At 39.3% G+C, this 22061-nt stretch overlaps 1 protein-coding gene across 1 annotated transcript in view; it reads right to left on the bottom strand.

Moving 5' to 3' along the window:
- LOC136863937 (NADH-quinone oxidoreductase subunit B 2) overlaps window positions 1-22061 on the bottom strand; it is a 68565-nt gene that overhangs the window by 11286 nt on the left and 35218 nt on the right. The window contains exon 4 of the mRNA XM_067140383.2: window positions 3191-3382. Within this exon, the coding sequence (XP_066996484.1) occupies window positions 3191-3382 (192 nt within the window). The remainder of the gene's footprint in view (window positions 1-3190; window positions 3383-22061) is intronic.

The following is a 22061-nucleotide window of genomic DNA, read 5'->3' as shown; positions in this document are numbered from 1 at the left end:
TAACAGTATTTTTACTGCTGTCACAGAGCATGGCATGCAAACAAAAATTATTGTAATTTTGAATTCTGTGTTCACTTCAGTAAATAAATATTATTTTAGCAAAAGGACATTCCTATTTTAAATTTAAATGAAATAAGTGACACCGTTTTGTTTCTAGCAAGGAAAGTATCAGGTAAGAGGTTGAATCCTACCTTGATATATTTTTTGACACAATCGATCTCTCAGAGGACAACGTGCGGAAAATAAGCCTCCAGTTTTAACTACAAATCTCTGAAATCATGTGATGAATCTCTCAGGGGATGTCATGCAAGGACTGTACATGCACATGTTGGCTGAAGTGGACAGCCCTTGTGGCCGACGTACCCAAGGCCAGTAATCAGCAGGGCTGTTCGCGCTAGTCAGCTGAGGGGCGTTTTCACTGTATCCAGCAGTAACGTAATGGTTTTGATGATCGTTTTAAAGAAAGCAAGACAGTAAAAATGAGTTCCTCTAAGGATGACATTTTAAATCCTATTAACATAGCAGAGTTTGTAATGAGTCATTTCCACAAAAAGGAGTTTTCGTTTTCAGGAAAAATTAGCTGTAAAGAAAGGAAATTGGACAATATCTGATCGATATGATGGAAAATAATTGTAGAGGAATGCAACACATTGAGATGGCTTCTCCACAGTGGAGACAGTGAAAGTGACTCAAGTGATCCAGTTTGTCAAAACCTGCCGATCGCAAGTGAAGCTGCGGGTCCGAGCTCAAACCTAGAATAAGACTCCCTGGAATCTAGTGATGCTCCGAGTCCACTGCCATGCAAACCGTCCAGTTCTAGTTTGTTCCTAGTCGTGTAAAACGTGTGCTAGAAAACATTAGTATGCTAGTTGCTTTACGTCGCACCGACACAGATAGGTCTTATGGCGACGATGGGACAGGGAAGGGCTGGGAGTGGGAAGGAAGCGGCCGTGGCCTTAAGTAAGGTACAGCCCCAGCATTTGCCTGGTGTAGAAATGGGAAACCATGGAAAACCATCTTCAGGGCTGCCGACAGTGGGGTTCGAACCTACTATCTCCCGAATATTGGATACTGGTCGCACTTAAGCGACTGCAGCTATTGAGCTCGGTAACATTAGTATGGAGTGAAAGAAAAGGGCTGTAAAATTCTGACTTAACGAACGTGGTAAAAAGTGATTATCATTTACACACATATTTTGGTTCAGTGAAGTCTGAGTGATATCTTTACTTGTGGAAGAAGCAGTTGGAAAATACGGGTATGTCAGCAAGTCTGACTGAACATAAAAAAAATGATGTATGAAAAACTTATTCCCATTTCCAGGAGGCAAGAAGGGGTAGGTGAAATGTAAGTGATGAAAATTTATGACTGTGGGCTGTGGAAATTGCATGTGAACTATCTATCGAAAAAAGTAATTTCCCTGCCTCTCATGCCTGGATCAGCCGTTTCAAGAAACACAGAATTGGGAGTAGGAAAATTATGAAAGGTGTATCCCGTTGGCATATTCAGGACAAAAAACAAAAGAATAAGTCTGCAGAAGAATTTCTAGAGACGGCTCGCGAACGATTCTCCATTACACCCTGTCCTCTATCTATAACACTGATCAAAGCGGGTTCGAGCAAAAAAAAATACGATGTACATGAGAAAATCATGCACATGATAGCCAAATCGATTAGTTCACTCATACATTCATACACCATAATACCAAACAATCAGTGTGGATGGTTCTTTGTTCCCTAAATTATTTACTGTACTGCAGGAGCCGATCAGAACCTTCAGTTATCTGGTTTCAAAAAATATGTTTAAAGCAGATAACATCATTGTCATTGCCACAAAATCAGGAAAATGAGGAAAACAGAACTGAAAATATGTTTTACAGAAGCCTTTTTTCCATTCTCTGAAGACAACTTTGCCCTGCTTTTTGATTTGTGGACTACATACAGTGGTACAACTTGTCATGAGGACATCCCTCCACACAAAACAATCTTACTGCTTCAGATTCCTCCAGGTACTATGGGCATAATTCAACCATTAGACAAATTCTTCTTCCGGCAGTGGAAAGCTTTTTACCGCCAATTAACAGAAATTCCAACTTTGCATAGTGATATTAAAGATGAGGTTCTCTGCAGAGGCACAATTCTTAAACTGCAGTATTTCATACATTTTCAGTTTTCATCTCCACGATTTCGGGATATGATAAAATATTCATGGCTTTCAACGAATTACACAAGAGAGCAACCTCCCAAGTTTGTAGTGACGACTAAATATTGTTTGGAGAAGAAGAAACTTGTGAAGAACAGTGCAACAATGAAGTTTTAATTCATTGTGTTTTGTGTACAAAAAGCTTGTGTTATGATCATGCAATTTATACCAGTCATTCCTGCTACGAGTGACTGACACAGCTTCAGAGCAGATCGAGAGACTGCATGCATATATAGGCCTCCCACACAATAACTCCGAGCTCTGGCTCAGGGCTGTCCAGCTGCGTCACGCGTCATGCATGCGTACCAACATTCGAGGTAAGATTTCAGAGCTTTGCAGTTAAATTGTGTCAAAAAAAAAATCAGCAGAGGTTTCGACCTTTCTTACCTGATACTTCCCTTGTAGGATGTAACGGGAAAAAATATTTAATATTATAGTAGCGGTTAGATCACTTATTTTTTATTATCTGGACAATGGTTCATTAAAAGTTTAGGAACAAGCCTCAGCAATCTCTCCTGAGCTGTTTATTCCCTCCATCACATTATGATAACCTCACTGTCAACAATAACAGACTTCTTATTCTATCTTATGAACTCAAATTCTATTTCTTTCAGAAACTAGATCATTTTAAATCATACTGCTGAGGAATGGGTGGTGCTGTGTAACAATGTTCAGAACATGAGTAGTGCATCTGGACACTATGAAAGGTGTTATTCATAGCGTCAACCACAGCACTTTCTGGCTCAGTGAAGGAAACATTGGCAAACTACCATTTAGCCCTTATGTTTCATAATTGCCCTGCTGCCAACGGTTTTTGCAGTTTCCCCATAACTGAATAACCTTTTGTGGTGCTATTTGGGGATCCAACCATCCATTGGGTTGGTGTCTTAACAACAAAACTAAGACAACTTTCAGAACTGTACGAAAATTTGATGTGAACCATGGGTTTGTGTCAAAAGGAGATAGTAAATAATCTCAACATGCCATTTACCTGATCATAAATTTTCCGTAGAGCAGGAGCCATCTTGTTTGTTAATGTTCCAGCAACAATGATAACATCCGCTTGTCGAGGAGAGGCTCGGAAAACAACACCAAAGCGATCCATGTCATAACGAGGAGCCGCAATGTGCATCATCTCAACTGCACAACATGCTAATCCAAAGGTCAGAGGCCAAAGAGAACTCTATAAAAATATATATGGTAATGCATAAATCTACAATTCCTCTAACTTGTACACAAATATAGATATAAAATAAAAATAAAAGTGCAAATATATGGGAAAGGAGAAATTAAATCATCAGCATGAGGAATGGAATTTTTCAAGGAATTACTAATGCCATCAGAATACACTTCCCTTGAATGCAAGTTTACGGTTGTGTGACGTATGACATGTAGCCATCTTGTTTGGTCATCAAATTCCTTTGACATTCATTCCTTTTACCATGCTTTGAAAGTTATTCTTGCTGATAATGGTTCCTTTAAAAGCAATTCTCTCATCAAAATAACATAAGGATAGTTTTCTGTCAATGACAGTTACACCTATCATGACAAAAATGCACAAATTTTACCTCCTGTAGATCTAACCTACTACAGGGTGGGCCAGACTCAATTAGGCAGTTTTTGATAATTAATAACCAATCAAGCCAACAACACAAGGGAAAATGGGAAGGTAGGCTACATTTTTTTGCCGAGAGATGGCAGCATCATACTGTAAGGCTGCAAATGATATCAATACTCTGCCTACTTAGTGCGCATTGAGGAAACACCATGGCTGGAAGACTCTACTATTGAGCAGCATGTAGAATGTGTGCACCTTTTCTCAGTTACTAACACAATGTATCAGCGAAGTCCAGCACAAGATGTTTGAAGAGTTTGGACCACATGCAGTCCACAGGGACACAATCGCCTAAATAGACAAAGTTTGAAGAAACTGCCCGACATATTCCCACCAGACTTTTTCCTTTGGGGTTACTTCAAGGACAAGGTGTATGATAATCCCATTAACAGTGTGCAACATTGCGCGAGGCGACTGTTCAGGAGTTCAATAATGTTCCGGTAATATGTGTAAAAAGGCATGTGAAAATGTTGCTTTGCATCTGCAAGCCTGTGTTGACTTAAATGGTGCCCAGATCGACCACCATCTTGAAAAAGTATGCAACAGCAACTTCTGGCTCAGTCAGAAAAGCAACAGGAAACTATTTCACTCCTCATTTTTCTAGTATGCCTCTTCGGTGACGCCTAGGCTATCTACGACAGCAGTTCGCGGAGCTGTGGAAGATCAAACCAGCCATCACGCTGAATACCCAATATATCAATATATGTATTTTTTGTAAAAGTTGCTTTACGTCACACCGACACAGAAAGGTCTTATGGCGACGATGGGATAGGAGGAGAAAGGAAGCAGCCGTGGCTATAATTACGGTACAGCTCCAGCATCTGGCTGGTGTGAAAACGGAAAGCCACGGAAAACCATCTTCAGGGCTGCTGACAGTGGGGTTCGAACCCACTATCTCCCGAATACTGGCCACACTTAAGCGACTGCAGCTATTGAGCTCCATATATCGTCCCCGCTCTGGCAAACTAGCAAACGTGCAAACTCAAAAAATTAGGAGAGCTGAAAGAAGCTGTGATTACTCATGTCAAATCAATTTTTATATTTAATGATTGGTGTTATGTGTTAATCATACAGAAGGAGCTGCAGATGTGAGACTTTGTCAGAGAATAGACATTATATAAATAATAAAATCTAGACCAAAACTATAGAACTACAGGTTCCCTAGTTCGTCACTTTCGCTAGTTTGCCATAATGGGGACGATATTTTCGTGTACCATAAAGTGTAGGAATATTCGGCACACAAATATTTCATACAAGGGTACTTTTCAGTTTTGAGGTTGATAATGCTGAATCCCAGAGGCTATTTCTTCTATACCTTTTTCTGCTCACTGTTTGAACATTAGCCCATTGTTTATAATGTTCATTGTTGCCTTTACACGTCACCGCTGTTCAGTGGTCATAGTCACTAGTGATATATTTTTTTAAATTTAGGAAGTACCGAAAATTTTCAACTTCCACTGCTATAATACCACAGAAGTATAAGGCAAGCATTATTACTAGTAAAGCATTTTCATGAAGCATCATAATGATGTATTGCATTAACTTTTCTGATTACCTCATTCGTACTACAAATTATATAATTACTTTCGGAGGGCTGAATACCATAGCATAATATCGGTTGATGCCACGGAAATATAAAAGAAACCTTGGTGTTGCTCCTATGTGCGATTATGATCATTCGAATCTGGAAAGGGCAATTGCTGCTGTCAGACCTGGTACGGATTTTGTACAGAAAGGCTTGTGATCCGTACAACACACCTTGGTCAACTCTGTAAAATAAAGTAAATAAAACTAATTCTGGACTGATCAGAAGATTATGACTATTAAGCAACAAAAAGGAACATGCCCTTATCCATCCTTTCTTCAACCAAGACAGTTGATGGGGCTTGCTTTCCCACAAATTCCAGACAATGACACAGTTGGAAAATATTGTATTGCAAAGAGTCCTAATGACTCCTTGCAAGGAGAAAAGAACATAACCAAAAACCTGACCACTACATCAGGCATTTATACTAGCCCACGCCTGGATTAAATTCTGCGAGAGACATTTTTGGTTATCTAACCAACTCAAACACCTTCTTCCTAATAGCTTGAAAGATCATTAATTAAGGGGTCCCTAAGTTTGGTCATATTCAAAATCAAAATCACAAATTTTTCCAGTCTTATGAGCTCCAAATACTTTTCTTGTTTAGCTAGCACTTCAAAAGTTTTCACCAACTTTGTAAATTACATTCAGAAGAGCTTGTATGTTGTTAATCTGTTAATTTAACAATGCACGTGGTTTAAAAGTTCTGTCAGAACTGCTTCTCACGTCCATATAGTATTAAAATGACAGTATACTAATCATAATTTGAGAGTGTCTACAAACAATCACCCCCCCAACCATTTAGGCACCTGTCGCAATGCTGAAAAAGTTTCTCTCTACTTCACAATGTAGGATGCTGGTTGAACCAGTCTTCTACAGTATTAGGCACCACTTGATTGGTGATGAAACACTCTTTAGATGTGACTTTTGCAAGGGGCGAGATCTTGGCTGTAAGGCAGGTGATCTATAATACTCCAGCAAAAATAGCATTGACCGTCTGGCATTGTGTTGATGTGCATTACAGTGGAGCACACCCACACTTCGCAACAGTTTTTCTGGTCAAAGAACCTTCTCTGTCAAGAACTGAATCATGGCATGTTTTATTAATTTGGGGGTAATCATTAAACATGAATGTTGCTTAACTTTGTTCTTCTTGTTAGCAGACGCATGTCTCACACTGACCCTGTTCTGAACTGTTACTACAAACACCAGATCATGCAATGCTACCACCTCTTGGCTGTCCTGTGAGATATCTGGAGTGTATTTTTTAACAGAACAACCCATATATAATGTTAGGAAAGTAATAAGCAGCATTTGGGACAATTCATGATGAATGTTAGCATATAAACTTGTTCTAAAAGCACAGTAGCACAGCCTTCTATGGGTAAAATATTGGCAACATTGTTTATTTTTCCAGAATTTAGGAATGAAGAACTTGGGTGCTCGTATTATTTGAAATAAGGTTGGTACTGCTTCGTCTCTAACAATGGATCCCACTATACTATAGCACTGTCCAGTCTTTGTAGCATCAGTAGCACATTAAAAGTGAAGTGTGAACCACGTATTAAGTATGGCTACAAGTTCTCATAATCACTCGTTCACGGCTAAAGATAAGCTTAGGGTTATTGAAAACACAAAGAACACTGGAAGACGTGCGACAGGAAGAAAGTATGATGTTGGAGAATGTTGTAATACTTTCTCTCGTGTTGAATCAGTCACGTTTTAATATAAGGAACTGGTATTGTAATATGATGATGATGCTTGTTGTTTAAAGGGGCCCAACATCGAGGTCATCGGCCCCTAATGGTACGAAATGAAATGACAACAAAAAATTCAAAATCACCCACTGACCAAAAGAAAAAAAATCGTCGTGAAGAAGGAATGGATGGACATGAAGCAAAAACAACAAAAAAACAAGCAAACAAAAAAAAAAGTGGATTCAACTAAAAAAAAAAAAGATCATATATAATTTATTACTGACCAAGGGACCACTCATAAAGCCGAATCCTGAATCGAGGATGCTTGATGTCTAAAGGGGTGCAAAATCCACGTCTAAGGCCCCACAGAATGGTACATGTCTCGAGTAAAGTAGAACCATGGTATTTGTCATGTTGGGGTACCAATCAAAAGTAGCGAAGACTCACGGTGTTCCACACAAGAAGGTACTACTCACAAGTTTTGCACTTCGTACAGGGAACGCAGACCTATGGTGTTTCTCACACAATGGCGCCACTCATAGCCAATGCAAACCGATAAGATTCCCCACCTAGGTGTTCCTCACAGAGTGGGTACTAATCACAGGCAAAGCAGATCCACGGTGTCGCTTATATAGTGGTACAACTCACAGGCAACGCCCAGACCCGCGGTGTTGCTCGCATGGGTACGACGCACGGGTACTGGAAACCCACAGGAGAACCCCCTCCAGCTGCTACTAATCACAAACTTATTTCATACCTAATATAGAAATAGAAATATATTTATTTAAAGTTAATTACAAGTAGGACCAGAGGTCCCTTTGGCTGTAACTAACTGCCACTTTAACTTAAATGTATCACCTAACATACAAAATCTAATGAAAGAATACATAAAAAGCGTAAGATACATTTTCCTACTGAGGATATAAGAATAAGATTAAAAACTAAACATCTAGGAGGTTACAATAATACTTTAACATTTCATAAACATACACTATACTAACAAGGAACAGAAGACGAAACAGAAACCTAAGATTTTTAAAGCCGAGGATGAATTAAGAGTAAAACTGAGCATCTAAAATGTATCTAGGGGATTATGATATTTCGTACTATTTAATTAATTTGGTGAAAATTCATTTACATGGCTTAATAAGTGGAAAGGTAGCGGTATTTAAGATATTTTTTCTGAGTTCCAACACTACTTTGCTGAATTTCATATAGTTTAAGATCGTTGTATAATTGAGAGGCAGTGACAATGAACGACTTACTGCACTTTACCGTACGATGCTGTGGAACCTGAAGGGTGTTAGCTGTAAACCTATTGTCCCGGTCGTGCACTTGACTCATCTGAACAAAGGACTTGGTCAAATATGAAGGAGCATTAGATTTTAAAATTCTCAGAAGTAAACAAGCAGCTGAGTATGATCGTCTATCCCTGAGTTTCAACCACTCTGCGGCTTTGTAGTAAGATGTTACGTGACAGTCTTTACGAATATTGAAGACGAATCGAACACAGGCATTCTGAATACGTTGGAGTTTGCTATTATATTTCTCAGAGATATCGCTGTAAATTACAGCGCCGTAATCTAAAATAGGAAATACCATAGTTTGGATCAGCATCTTTCTCACCGAGAAAGGAAGATACGGCAAGTTTCGTTGAAACTGATGCAATATGCCAGACACTTTCTTGACCAAGTGCTTGGCATGAAAGGTCCAGGACAGAGTGTTATCCATTAGAATACCTAAATTCTTAACACATTCCTGATACTTGACTACAGAACCGTTTACAATTACTGGAGGAATGTCCCTGTTGAAAAGATTTGATAAGTTTCTTCGATATCCTAGAAAAATAGCTAAAGTTTTGTTTTCATTTAATAGTAAATTATGACTTAGTGTATAATGATGTAGTCTGTCTATATCTAGATTTATTTTACTAATACTTTCGACAACACGATTCACAGGAAAATGGTAATAGATCTGTAAATCATCGGCATACATATGATGTCTCGTGTAGCGTAAAACTCCAGGCAGATCGTTTATATACAGCGAAAACAAAACGGGACCCAACACGGAACCCTGAGGGACGCCAGAATGCACACTAGACCACTTAGAAAAATTTTGTTTGTCAAATACTACACGCTGAGATCTCCCTTTCAAGAACGATTCAAACCAAGAGAGAGCTGATAGAGATATGCCCATTGTGCGTAATTTAGTCAGAAGGAGGTCATGATGAACTCTATCAAATGCCTTACTTAAATCGAATAATACCAGAAGCGTTAGTTCCTTTCTGTCCATTGCAAACTTGATATCATCGGTGACTTTGAGAAGTGCCGTCGTAGTGCTATGGCCTGTTCGAAAACCAGACTGAAATGTGTTAAGTATAGAATGAGTATTTAAATACGAAGTGAGTTGTTGGTAAACAATCCTTTCTAATCCTTTACCTAATATTGACAAAATACTGATTGGCCTGAAATCATCAAATTTTTGAGGAGAAGGAACTTTAGGAACAGGTCTTATATTGGCCATTTTCCATACAGCTGGAAATACTCCTGATTGTAAACAGAAATTATACAGGTGAGCTATAACCGGAGTGATTATATCCAAACAGTTCATTAGGAGGGGATGTGAGATACCATCTGGTCCAACAGCCTTGGTATTCATGCTCTTAAATACCTTGACTATATCCTCTGGGTAAATGTACGAAAAGTGAAAGAGATCATGTTGAGGTTCTTTTGTGTTCATGTAACTATGAATAATTTCGGATATTCTGTGAGAATTGTTCACTGGTGAGATCTTTAAGAAATAATCATTTTGCAATTCTGCAGATATGAATGAGGAAGTATGTTGCGAATTTTTCTTAGCAATACCTAGTGATTTTATAGTTCCCCAGAGAGCAGACGGAGTTGTTCTCTTACTGAACAGAGAATGCATGTGTTTGACTTTAGCATCACGGATCGCGAGTTTGGTTTTATTACGCAAGATGCGAAAGGTTTCAAAGTCTTCAGGTTTCCTGGTTTTGATGTGCTTTCTTTTTGCCTTGTCCCGCGCAGAGATTAATTTCTTTATTGTAGACGTTATCCACGGGTTAGGTGGGTGTTTGGCTCGAATTAGTTTTAATGGGGCATGCTTGTCGTACAACGCGGAAATTAAACTATTAAATTTGATGACTTTATCATCGATATTACGCTGAGAAAATACTTCATACCAGGGAGCGGAAATTACGTCTTTTCGAAAATCTTCAGGATTAAAACTGCGGAAATCCCTAAATGTGATCCATTTTCTTTCATATTTGGGTGTCGATATAGAGAAGACAGCATATAGCATATCATGTCCAGAAAATCCACTCGCTGGGGTCTGCCCAAATTTAAGAAGGGTATCATTACAATTTGAAGCTATGGTATCGAGATTAGAATGACAATATGCAGTATGGTATGTGTCATCAAATGGTATTCTAGTTAAATTGCATGAGTCAAGTGCATCATCGATTACTACAGTTTCCGAGGACCCTGATCCAAAATGCCCATTCATATCACCTGCAAGTATAACATATTTATAATGAAAAACGTAATTATACATCGCCTCTACAAACGAATCCATGAAACCAATTTTGGGAGGACGGTAGATGCATGAAAATAACACTTTACCTATAGCTAATTCAAGTTCTAGGAAAATATACTCTGGCTTACGACAATATTCTGCAGGGGAGGTGTGAACTATTTTACATTTTATATTGCTCCTCACGTACACAGCCACCCCTCCTCCTCTCTTGCCCAATCTATCGTTTCTATATAGATTAAAGCCAGGAATGTTAATCTCTGAGTCCGGAATGGACCCCTTGAAAAATGTCTCACTTACAGCAATAACGTTAATATTTGAATCAACAAAGCAGTCAAAAAACTCATCGAAATGTACCTTATCAACTAATGACTGAGCATTTAAGTGAATTATTTTCAAATCAGAGGGATAGGTTTCTGATAGATCTTCAATGATTTTGTGAATTTCAGAACACTTAAGTTTAGAAGACATACTTGAATTTGGCTGGTTGCAAAATTCCAGAAAATTAATATTCAGTTATAGGTCCTAATAAAATTACATACAGTTTTAGATTACCTGAAGCAAAGTAGAGAAGAGAATACTGAATAGAACATACTAATTTAATTTCAGCGAGGAGAGATCTTTTTAAGTTCGACAGTATTTCTCACACGGTGTTTAACACCCCCTTGTAGTACGATAATTGTGCCATCAGAAGTCCACACCTGCTTTTCGCCAAAGATGGAAATTGCCTGTTTCAACAGATGATGTCTGGTAGAGGTAAGATCTTCACGAATCGTCACCTTGGATCCACGTAACAGCCTCTTCGCACGGAAAACTGCCGATCTCTTGGTGTAGGAGACAAATTTACATATGATAGCCCTTGACTTCCCAGACCCAGGGGAACCAACCCTATGCGAGCGGTCAATATCTTCAGCGCTTAAGGGGACTTTCAATTTTTGGGCCACATTGAGCACTAAGTGAGTTGTATCCTCACCAGATTCTTCGGGCAACCCAAAAATTCGAATACTGTTTCGCCTTTGGTATTGTTCAATTTCGTCCATTTTATAATTCAATAAAGACTTTAATTCCAGAATTTCATTTTCGCGAGCTTTTAACTCATTTCTTAAATCGCTGATAACTTTAGAATTGAAGTCTATTGTTTCTTTTAGTTCTTCACAAACTTTTTGTGCGAGAACTGTTACCAAGGGTTGAAGGAAGTCGCTATTTTGTAATAAGTTCCCCACTATACCTTGCACCAGGGTCACAATCTTGTCTTCAGTTAAATTAGTGTTACCTGTGATGTAGGAGGGCTCTGTGTTCGGCATGTTGGTGTTGCCGCTAGTTGGTGTTGTGAGGGAGAGCTGCTCACTTACAGCTGACGATCGTGAGGCCCGGGTCGAGCCAGATTGTAGGGATGGCGCTGCTTCCTGCGAGGTGGTGGTGGTCCCGTCAGTCTCCGAGGGAGAGCGCTTGCGTTCAGCCGAAGGTAGAGTAGCAGAAGGGTGGAGGGTTGACCGTGTTTGTGAACGCTGTCTGGTAACAGTTGACAAGCGTGATGTGGGAGTCGTAGCTGCTCCCTGACCCTGGACAGCTGAAGATCGCGCCACATTTCTTCTGTTTTTCTTACTTCCGGCCATACCTAACCTAACTTCGAAACTTATGGATTTAAAAGAAATAAATGCTATATTTCCACAACGAGATACACTGCCCTAACACATTCACAGGTCACTTTCACTTCACTAAATCAATGCTTGCACACAGGACCGTACTAAGAGTACTATACACCTTCAAAACACCTGGAATTATGAGCCGCAAATTACGCCACCATGACACTTGGTACTTAAGGAATATAGTGGTACTACTCGCAAGTACAGGCAACCCATGGTGTTCCCCACGTGTTGGTATGAATCAAAAGTAGTTTCATAGTTCCAAGACAATCATCCCTTGGTCGCCCCTTTTGACAGGCAGGGGATACCGTGGGTGAATTCGTCTGCCTCCCCCACCCACAGGGGGTGGTATTGTAATAAAGCACAGGTATTCACCCAACTGAACAACATACTAAACCAGTAAACATTTACCTCCAAGTTGCTTGTGCTCCAGTGACTCCCACAAAGTCCAGACTTTGGAAATTATTGATGACAGAGCTAGTAGAGAAAATTACACTAGATAGGAAAATTAGAAGTATATATATACAATCTTTATCCAGATAACGCTTATACCAGTTTTCTGTTGCTCACTTGCTCTTCCTCCAGTACCTGAAAGATTTATCATGATCATCTGCTAATTATAACTGAAGCAGTGAGTGAGAGAGAGAGTGGGCTATGCCAGTTAGACTGAACTGAGAAATTTTGAGTTTTGTTTGCCCTAATAAATAGAAAAAATGTTCCTGTTAGCATATACATCTATTGTTTATGCTCTCCAAGTATATTCATTTCAAACTCTTTAGGAAAATTATTTACAGGATGCAATTCCATCATTTAACTGTCTACATAGGCCCTTTTCAGCTGCAAGCAAACAAAATCCTTGCATTACAATAGTTTCAACTGCTATGTAATTTTAGCACCTTTTACTTCTCTTTCCTTGTCACAAAGTTTTCTTCTCTTCAACTAATTACAATATCACATGGAAAAAAGAATCATTCCATCTTTCTGTCCATCTAACTCAGTACTTGCAAAAAAAACCACCTTCATTACCTGATTACTATAGATCCCTTGTTCTTTTACAAAAGGTATTTAGATCTCCAATTAAATCAAATATTTGATATTTCAGTACCTTCAGATATCAGGGTCTTCCTCCACATCCTCAACTGTATTGCAAGAAATCAGCTTCACTTCCCGTATCAAATATTTACATTAAATCAATAAAAATAAATTTACACCTTTTTGATACTTATATTTGCTTTAAGCAAATTAATTATTTATGGTACATGTTTCGTTCCTTGGGAACATCTTCAGCTATGTTACATTGCATAGGTGAAATTATAAAGAATACTACTACTTCTCAAAAAAAATCATAGAAAGTATCTTGTAATGCTTAAAAACTACATAAATTTTAAAAAAGATAAAAATAATTAAAATCTATGAGGAGGGGTTCGGCTCCATAGCTAAATAGTTAGCGTGCTGGCCTTTGGTCACAGGGGTCCTGGGTTCGATTCCCGGCAGGGTAGGGAATTTTAACCATATAATCGGTTAATTCTGCTGACACTGGGGCTGGGTGTATCTGTCGTCTTAATCATAATTTCATCATCATCATGACGTGCAGGTCGCCTACGGGCGTCAAATAAAAAAGACCAAACTTGTCCTCGGACACTCCCGGCACTAAAAGCCGTACGCCATTCTTCTTCTTACGAGGGGGGTTGAGTGGGGCGTTGAAATGGGAAGGAAAATGGACCTACTTACGTTCTAACCTATTTTAAAATATTGCCAAGGAAAATATTGATTGCGACAGTGAAAAGGTTATTTTTCTTAGATGAATCTATGTTTTCCTTGGAGAACGATGGTCCAGTAAAAGTGATAGAATGCTAGGTACTTGTTACAAGTCCCAATAGGTCAAAGGGTCTCCCCATAGTGATCATGTGTCCTTGCCAGCATGAAGGGAGGATGTTCTCCTGTGAACGCGGGAGTGCTTCACAGGATACAAGGTCGGCTGGATGAGGCCCAGTACATTCACATTATGATAATATGGTCCAGTGAAGTAACTGTATCCTGAGGGAGTAGTTCACTTCAAACAGCACCAGTCTCCCACATACACATCAGCACTGGTCCAGAGATGGTTCGCCCAACAGGACAAGATCAATCTTATAGACTAGCTTCCTCGTGTCCAGGATTTCAGCCCAATCGAAAACATGTGGGCCGAGAAAGAGCAAGTCATAAAGGAGAACAGGCCCGATCCTGCCCCGAGATGACAGGAGTAAGTTGCCAATAGCGAGCATTATATTATTTTTCTCTTGGCTTCTGTTATTCAGAGGCTTCAAGCGTGATTTATATTCCATGCAGAAATATATGTCCTCGTTGCTGTAAAAACAAAGTCGGCAGTTGTGAACTAAATATGGGGAGATATTCTACTAGGGGTTTGTTAGCCACCTGCCCCACAGCACCAGGAGATGGCTCACATGTCTCTGACATAAGAGCCAACTCTGGACATAAGAAAAGGTATAGACACTAAATCAGACCCCAACTGTCAATTATAGTAGCTTACACTACTCAGCCTTCATAGAGCCTGAGCTCGTTATTCACTGAAAATCCATCGATACATTGAGATCATCGGCAGTTATTAGTTTCGGAGCATACAATTTTCCTCGCTAAAAGCTCAGATCAAATTCACAGCAATTTATGTCTAAACTTCTGGTGGCTGTATAGGCCAATTCTTGAGTAGAACATACGTCCACACACCACGCAGTTTAGTGATGGTGGAGATCTTGACTGGGTTTGTGTTGCATTGCATTTGCATTGCTGTCACTTCATGTCTGCTGCATGTCCAAAGTGTTGAACTGAGGCGCAGATGGTATGCCACCAAAATATGTGGTCCTCTGCTAGTGCTTCCCAGGTTTGTGGGTTTATTTCAGTTGGTCTTTGAAGCGTCTCAAGGGGGCACGTGATCTAGAACCGGAACCAAGTTCATAGACTATCTGATGTGGTAGTCTCATGTCATTCATACAGCGCATGTGCCCTGCCCATCTAAGGTGATGGCCTATGGCCAATGCTTCTACATTCTTAAGGCGACACAACGGAGATTTTTTTTTTAACCTAATGCATGGATTTTCACAAAACTTTGTGGGAATGTCACGTACATAAAAGTAGAGATATCATGAACATTTCCTTCATATAAATTTAAAAGCTTTTCCAAAATAAATTTGTTTTGGAAATTTTTAATTCAATTTTTTTCATGAAATTTAATTAACACGTTAATGTAAATTTGTAATTAGGCAGATAATATTTCTTTTAAAAGCACTACATACAGATTTTTCTATACATAATTTACATAAAGAGATATATCATATTAAAGTTTGTGTAATTTTTACGTTCTAAAATTTTGGACTTAAAAATCCCTACTACTTGAAAAAATTCTGCAATCAAAAATTCCATAAGCAGGTTTCTTAATATAGCTGTGATACATACACCATACAAATTTTGTTACATTTGGCAGAGTATTATGGGAGAAAATGGGATTTAAATGTAAATTTACAATTGGCAAACAAAGCATTATTACAGTGATAAATTGTTTGAATTCAGCAGAATAACTTTGTGACAAGAAAAATGAAACAATCCTTTCAATTTCAGTCATAAAAAAAATTCACCAAAATGACTAAAATATCGATTTTTATCTCCGGAGTGCGGAGTGTCACCTTAACCCAGGCTTTCTCAAGAACCTCAACAATGGAGACAGTTTTCCCACTTGATGTCCATGATGGAGGGTAGTTTGGCTGATGAAAATGCTCCAGCTTTTTGATGCCACAGCAGTATAATGTCCTTGTTTCACAGCCGTACAGAAGTGTTGAGACGACTACAGCCTGCTACACTATTAGTTTTGTGCGAATTGAAGACTCTGTGGAATAATCGGCCATATGAAACATGGGCAGCACAAAGCCTGTTTTCCACATCTTGCTCTCAAGTAAATGTCTTCAACAAGATATTCCCAACGTATGTGAAATGGTCTCCTTTTTCCCGTTTGTCATTTGAGACGGTAATGTTAAATTCAGGGGCATTAGTTCCTGGTGCAGGCAGAGCAAATAACTTTCCTTTTTTGATATTGGTGAGGCCAAAGCGATCATACGCGCATCCTTGAAACTTTTGACTGACCTGCAGTTCTTCTGGTGTATGAGCCAGTGATGTATCATCAGTATACTGCTTTCCAGTTACCTTAGTAACACAGATATGCTGTTGGAGTGAAACCTGGCCAAGTTGAAGAGCCACGATTGAAGAGGTACCTTATCTCTACTCCAGGGTTGTCTGTTGTCTCAAAGCATGGCAGCCAGGTATAAGGCAAACTAATTTGGGGGAAGTATGCAGCTCTGCTTCAATCCATGTGCGATTGGAATGGTTCGGAGTTGTTTTGAGGAAGTACCTGTCCAGTCGTACCATCATGAAGATCTTGCACCAGGCCCACAGCCAAAGCGTCTCAGCACTGCCCACACTGAGTCTAGGAACACTATCAAGGGCCTTTTCCATACCATAAAACACAAAATAGAGAGGCTACTGTTGTTCGACATTTTTCTTACAGTTGCCTCGCACATAAAATCGTGTCAACAGTACGTCTGGAGGCTCGCAAACCACACTGAGACTCTGGAAGAATCTTTTCAGAGATGATTAGCAAGTGGCTAAGCAGGATTCTTCACCTTGACAAGGGCCACACAGAATTCCTGATAAATTGGTGGCATCATTATGCATAGTTGAGGGGGAAGTTATGGCACATCCCGTAGAAAGTCATTGGCAGCAGTGGAGCTATGATTTGAAAGAGTGGAGAACTGTTCCTTCCAATGCTCCAGGATGTGTCTTCAAGCAGTAAGCACTATCGACTGTTTTCAAAGTTCAAATGAAGAGCAAGATGGGCCGTAGATATCTTTTATTCCTGCGTAGAAGTTCCGCATGCCTCTAGCATCAGATAGTCTTCGGAGTTCTAGAGTCTTCTCTTGCCACCAGTTATTTTTCCTCTCTCTTATTTGTGTCTGACATTTCTGTTTCAGATCTTGAAACACAGCTTTCTTCACAGTGGATGAAGGATCTTGAAGGGATAAACAGGCTTCCTGTTTGGCGATGATCAGGCTCAGATTTTCTTCACTGCTGTCCTCGAACCAGTATTGCCTCCTCATATCCTAATAGCTGATGTCCTCAGCTGACTCCTTTGGAGTGTTGGCCATTCTTGCTCAATGTTTATGTGCACACTGGATTGCTTGCCAATTGGTTCAAGATTGCATTTTGGAAGTCTGATGAAGTGGATGTATCTGACAGGTTGAAAGTGGCAAACTTAGGTGTAGTTTCTTTCTGATGGAAGGAGATTTTGAGATGAAAGATCAGAAGTTCTATAACTAATTCCAACTTGTACATTTGAGAAGTTCCACCTTTCCACCACTTTAAAATCTTACAAATTTTCTTAGATTAAAATAACTTTATTTTAAAATTAGTTGGTACATATTTTGTTTTTCACAGAAAATATATTCAGCTGTGATCTTGAATGACAGCTAAAATATGCATAAAAACACAGGTTACATAAGTAAAACAGAATTAACCCCTCATATTAAAAACAACTTGTCCTTGACAAGATAAAAGGTCTAAATGTCTAAATAGTCTTTGGATTTTTCCTTCATTGTCACTATCTGACATCTCTTGATGTAAAAGATGCGTTATTCATGAAATACCACTTTGAAAACTACATCAAGGGGATCTTAAAATTTCTTAATGAATAAATGAAACAGTAATGTACAACTATGCAAAATTTTTGTAACATTCAATACTTGATGTGAATGGAAAGGGGGAATTTTCTTGTCGGATCAAATGGACTGGAGTATTACCCCTCTTTTACACTTTCCAAGGGACCAAGGAGTACTGGTGTAAAGGGGGGGGGGAAGTGTAAATCATGGGAAACAACTTGTACAGATCTATATAAAAATGCTCTGGAAAAGGAGGTAAATGTTACACAAATGCATATTATTAATTTATAGAGTATTTCAGTCTCAATTGATTTACTGTACTTGCCTCAAATAAAGGTCCATGTAAGTCAATTACTGTACTGTATTAACTGTTATCTACACTGCCTTTGTAATTCTGCTCATCCTTTGCCCAGGTAGGTGGTTAAAAATTTGTGTAATATATTCTTTTAATATACAGTAGTTACTTTCTTAGAATGGCTATAGAATTATCTAAGATGCAATATTTTCTCTGAATGAAACATTTTAATTGCTACTATTGTACCTGTATTTACAACATTAACACAAATTTATTCCAGATGGAAAATTACACAATCACTGCTTCCTACCAAAATAGTCCAGAATCGATCTGTTTACACTTATTTCTTATGACCTATATTGGTTTTTCAAACTCATAAAGGTTATGAAAATTATTTTCACCCCCCTATATAGATGACAGATACCTGCATAAAACATTCACTGCTGCACTTGCATCAGCACTGGTAGGCATCACTTCACTGTCTTCTTCTGCTTCATCACTGTCACTGGTGGGAGACTCGGCTGCTGTTTGTTCAGCAACCAATTCCTCCACACTTCTTTCCTCTGCAGTGATCACAGAATCATCTACCCAAAGAAAATCTTCAGTAGTGCAGTCTGACTGCAACATTCTCCATACATCATGTAGCAGGTCTTCTGGCAACTGAGATTCAGGAAGATTGTTGAAAAATCCTGCTTTCAAGAAACAATTTGAGATGGTAGTCTGCTTCACAGCTTTCCAAGACTTTGCAATGAAGCAAAGCGCATCCAGGATTGAAACTTTAAATGATGAAGGATCCTTTCCAGCATCCATAAGGAAGAAAATTTGCTGAACCAGGTTCTTGCTGTAAAGTGACTTACAGGAGTGAATAACCCCTAAATGCATAGGTTGTAGCTTGCTTGTGCACTTAGCAGGCAGAAATTCTAACTACACATTCAAGTTAACATACACGGGATGTACAGGACAATGGTCAATGAAAAGAAGGATGTTCCTATTTTGCACACCCATTTTTGAATCCAGAGCAATGAACTGCTGTCAGAAAAGATCTGAGGTCATCTAAGCTTTATGGTTTGCATCGTAGGCAGTAGGTAACGATTGCACATTCTTGAAGCAACAAGGCTTTTTAGATTTCTCTATCACATAGGGGTGGAATTTCTCAGCCATCAGCACTGGCCCCCCAACATCACTGTGAGCCTCACCTTGCTGTGTTTCCCACCATGGCATTTATCTCCTTTGAATGCCAAAGTCTTGCTTGGCAACACACTGATAAACAGTCCAGTTTCATCTAGGTTAAAAACGTTCCTGGGTTCGTAATCCTTGGTCAGCTCCTGCAATCTTCTATCGATCCATTCTTCCAGTTTCATCACTAACTGCATTAGATTCCCCACAAACAGTTTTATAGGTTAAGTTATACCTTTTCCTAAATCGGTTGATCCAGCCATGGGACGTGCTGAAATTTTCAATGCCAAGAATGTTTACCACTTTAAGCGCCTTTTCCCTTAAGAGCACACCATCAATTGGAATGCCTGCACCTCTTGAAGTTTCAAACCAACTTTTTTTCAATTTTTTCTATTTTCTCGTATTTGCAGTATGACGCATACATCCTTTTTTCGGAGTTTGGTCCGTATTCTGAAGCACTTGATGTAATGCTTCCCCTGTTTTTCACAACTGTATTCAGCGTTGATACAGGAAGCTGCAATTCGCGTGCCAATGAAACGTGTTCCACGGTACGAATCAACCTTTTCTAATATTCGAACTTTCTCATTCATAGTGAAAGTTTTTCTTTCCTTCTTTTTTTCCATTATTAGCAGGAAAACAATAAAGCAATAACAAAGAAGGATTAACATATACACACGACGAGAAAGGAAGATCACAGCAATTCACTTTGACCGCTCGACTCACATAACACAAACAAAAAACGTAACAAATAACAAAAATAAATGTGACGAATCAGCGAAAATAACTTTAACAACTCCAAAAACTAACGCAAGTGCAAAAAAAAAACCCCGTGAAATAACGAACTCGGGCAAGACAAACACTGAATCACTTGATAACGTCTCCTTCTTGTGGATTATACTGTACTTGGCAATAAAGCAAACACCTGATATTTCCTTCTCCTTTGTGGTTTTGTTGGGTTCTGCATTTTGCCATTACCCAGATACTGTATGTTTTTGATTTCTATTTTTTTTTTTTTTTTTTTTTTTTGCAAGTTGCTTTACGTTGCACTGACACAGATAGGTTTTATGGCGACGATGGAACAGGAAAGGGCTAGGAGTGGGAAGGAAGCGGCCGTGACCTTAAGCTACAGCCCCAGCATTTAACTGGTGTGAAAATGGGAAACCACGGAAAACCATCTTCAGGGCTACTGACAGTGGGGTTCGAACCTACAATCTCCTGAAAACTAGATACTGACCGCACTTAAGCGACTGCAGCTATCGAGCTCGGTTTGATTTCTACTGGGTGTTTGTTTACTTGCATTCAAAAGTCATAGGATTATGGTGGAAAGTTTGTGTGTATGTGAGATTTAGAGAGTTAATTCAACTCGTCGGATTTGAAAAAGGTTTAGGACGTTGTGGAAAACACCTGATATCAAAGAATGCGCTGCAAAGCAGAAGTTCAGTACTGAGAGTTCTAAGAGTTATTATAGAACATGGTTGGTTGATTTGGTCGTCATGCCATGGTTACTCAAAGCGTTTTAAGTTAGTTGAAATGCCATTTTACCTCAAATTTTTTCCTCTCGAACAGCCTGACGGGAAGCAAAAATGTTGCAAATGTAAATTTGAGGATTTTAATACATTGTGAGCATAGGAAATCTCAGGGGACCAACAAAAAATGTTGTAAAAGCGAAAAGTAAATGCGGGGCAATACTGTAATTGTGTTCTAGATGGAGAGCAACTCCCTATGATGCGGCTGCATCCAAATCTGAAGAGGAGAACAAAATTCTGAAGCTCGATAACGAAAGTGATTTAGCTGTCATGTTTAATGAGACCTCAAGTTTACTCACCACCTGACACCCCTCATGGCTGACTCACACCGGGCCTCCTACTGCGCTCAAAGCTGCTTTCCTCCTAGTTTTACGGACCACAAGCGCAACAACCATCTTGAACAAGTGCTACAACACCACCACACATGGGGACAGATTGCTTGGTGGAGGGAGGGGGAACAGATGCGGGAGGAGGTGGAGGGAAAATTCTTCCTTCTGTAGCCTATTTTGTTTTTGACGCCAGGCTCATGGGTGTTCTTTCAGGTCTGTCCCTGCTGCCATCAGCAAGTAATGTTCTGACATTCTCAGATCCAATTATAATTTCACATTTGTCTGTCATATTTAGAACGCATGTGGTGCAGAAGTCACCCTTTTGCCTGGCTGGGCAAATATATGAAGATACTTCTACCGAAACACATCTCTCATTAACTGTCTATATTGTCTTTAATCATGGGAATCAAAGAAGAGGCCATTTACATTTTCCTTAATGTAGCAAGGAACAAATGTTCCATACATTAAATAATAAAATAATGTGTGTAATTAAATGCAAGTGTCTCTCTCTCTCTCCTTATTTTTACCCTTGAAAGGGTGTGATTACATGTCACTAGCTGCTGGAAAGTTTTTGCTATGCTGGTCAAGTTTTTGCTAGCTGCAAAGTCTTAAATAAGGACTTCCCAACAAGTGTCCTTATCCAATCGACCATGTTGTAGGTGCTTACCCTTGAGGTCTACCTTCTGGTTCCTTCCCTTCTACCATCATCTTCTCCACAGCTTCCTTCCTCCCTTACACATGG

This window comes from Anabrus simplex, chromosome 2 (genome assembly GCF_040414725.1).
Source record: "Anabrus simplex isolate iqAnaSimp1 chromosome 2, ASM4041472v1, whole genome shotgun sequence".
NCBI classification, from domain to species: domain Eukaryota; kingdom Metazoa; phylum Arthropoda; class Insecta; order Orthoptera; family Tettigoniidae; genus Anabrus; species Anabrus simplex.
This window is presented reverse-complemented; position numbering and strand designations above follow the sequence as displayed.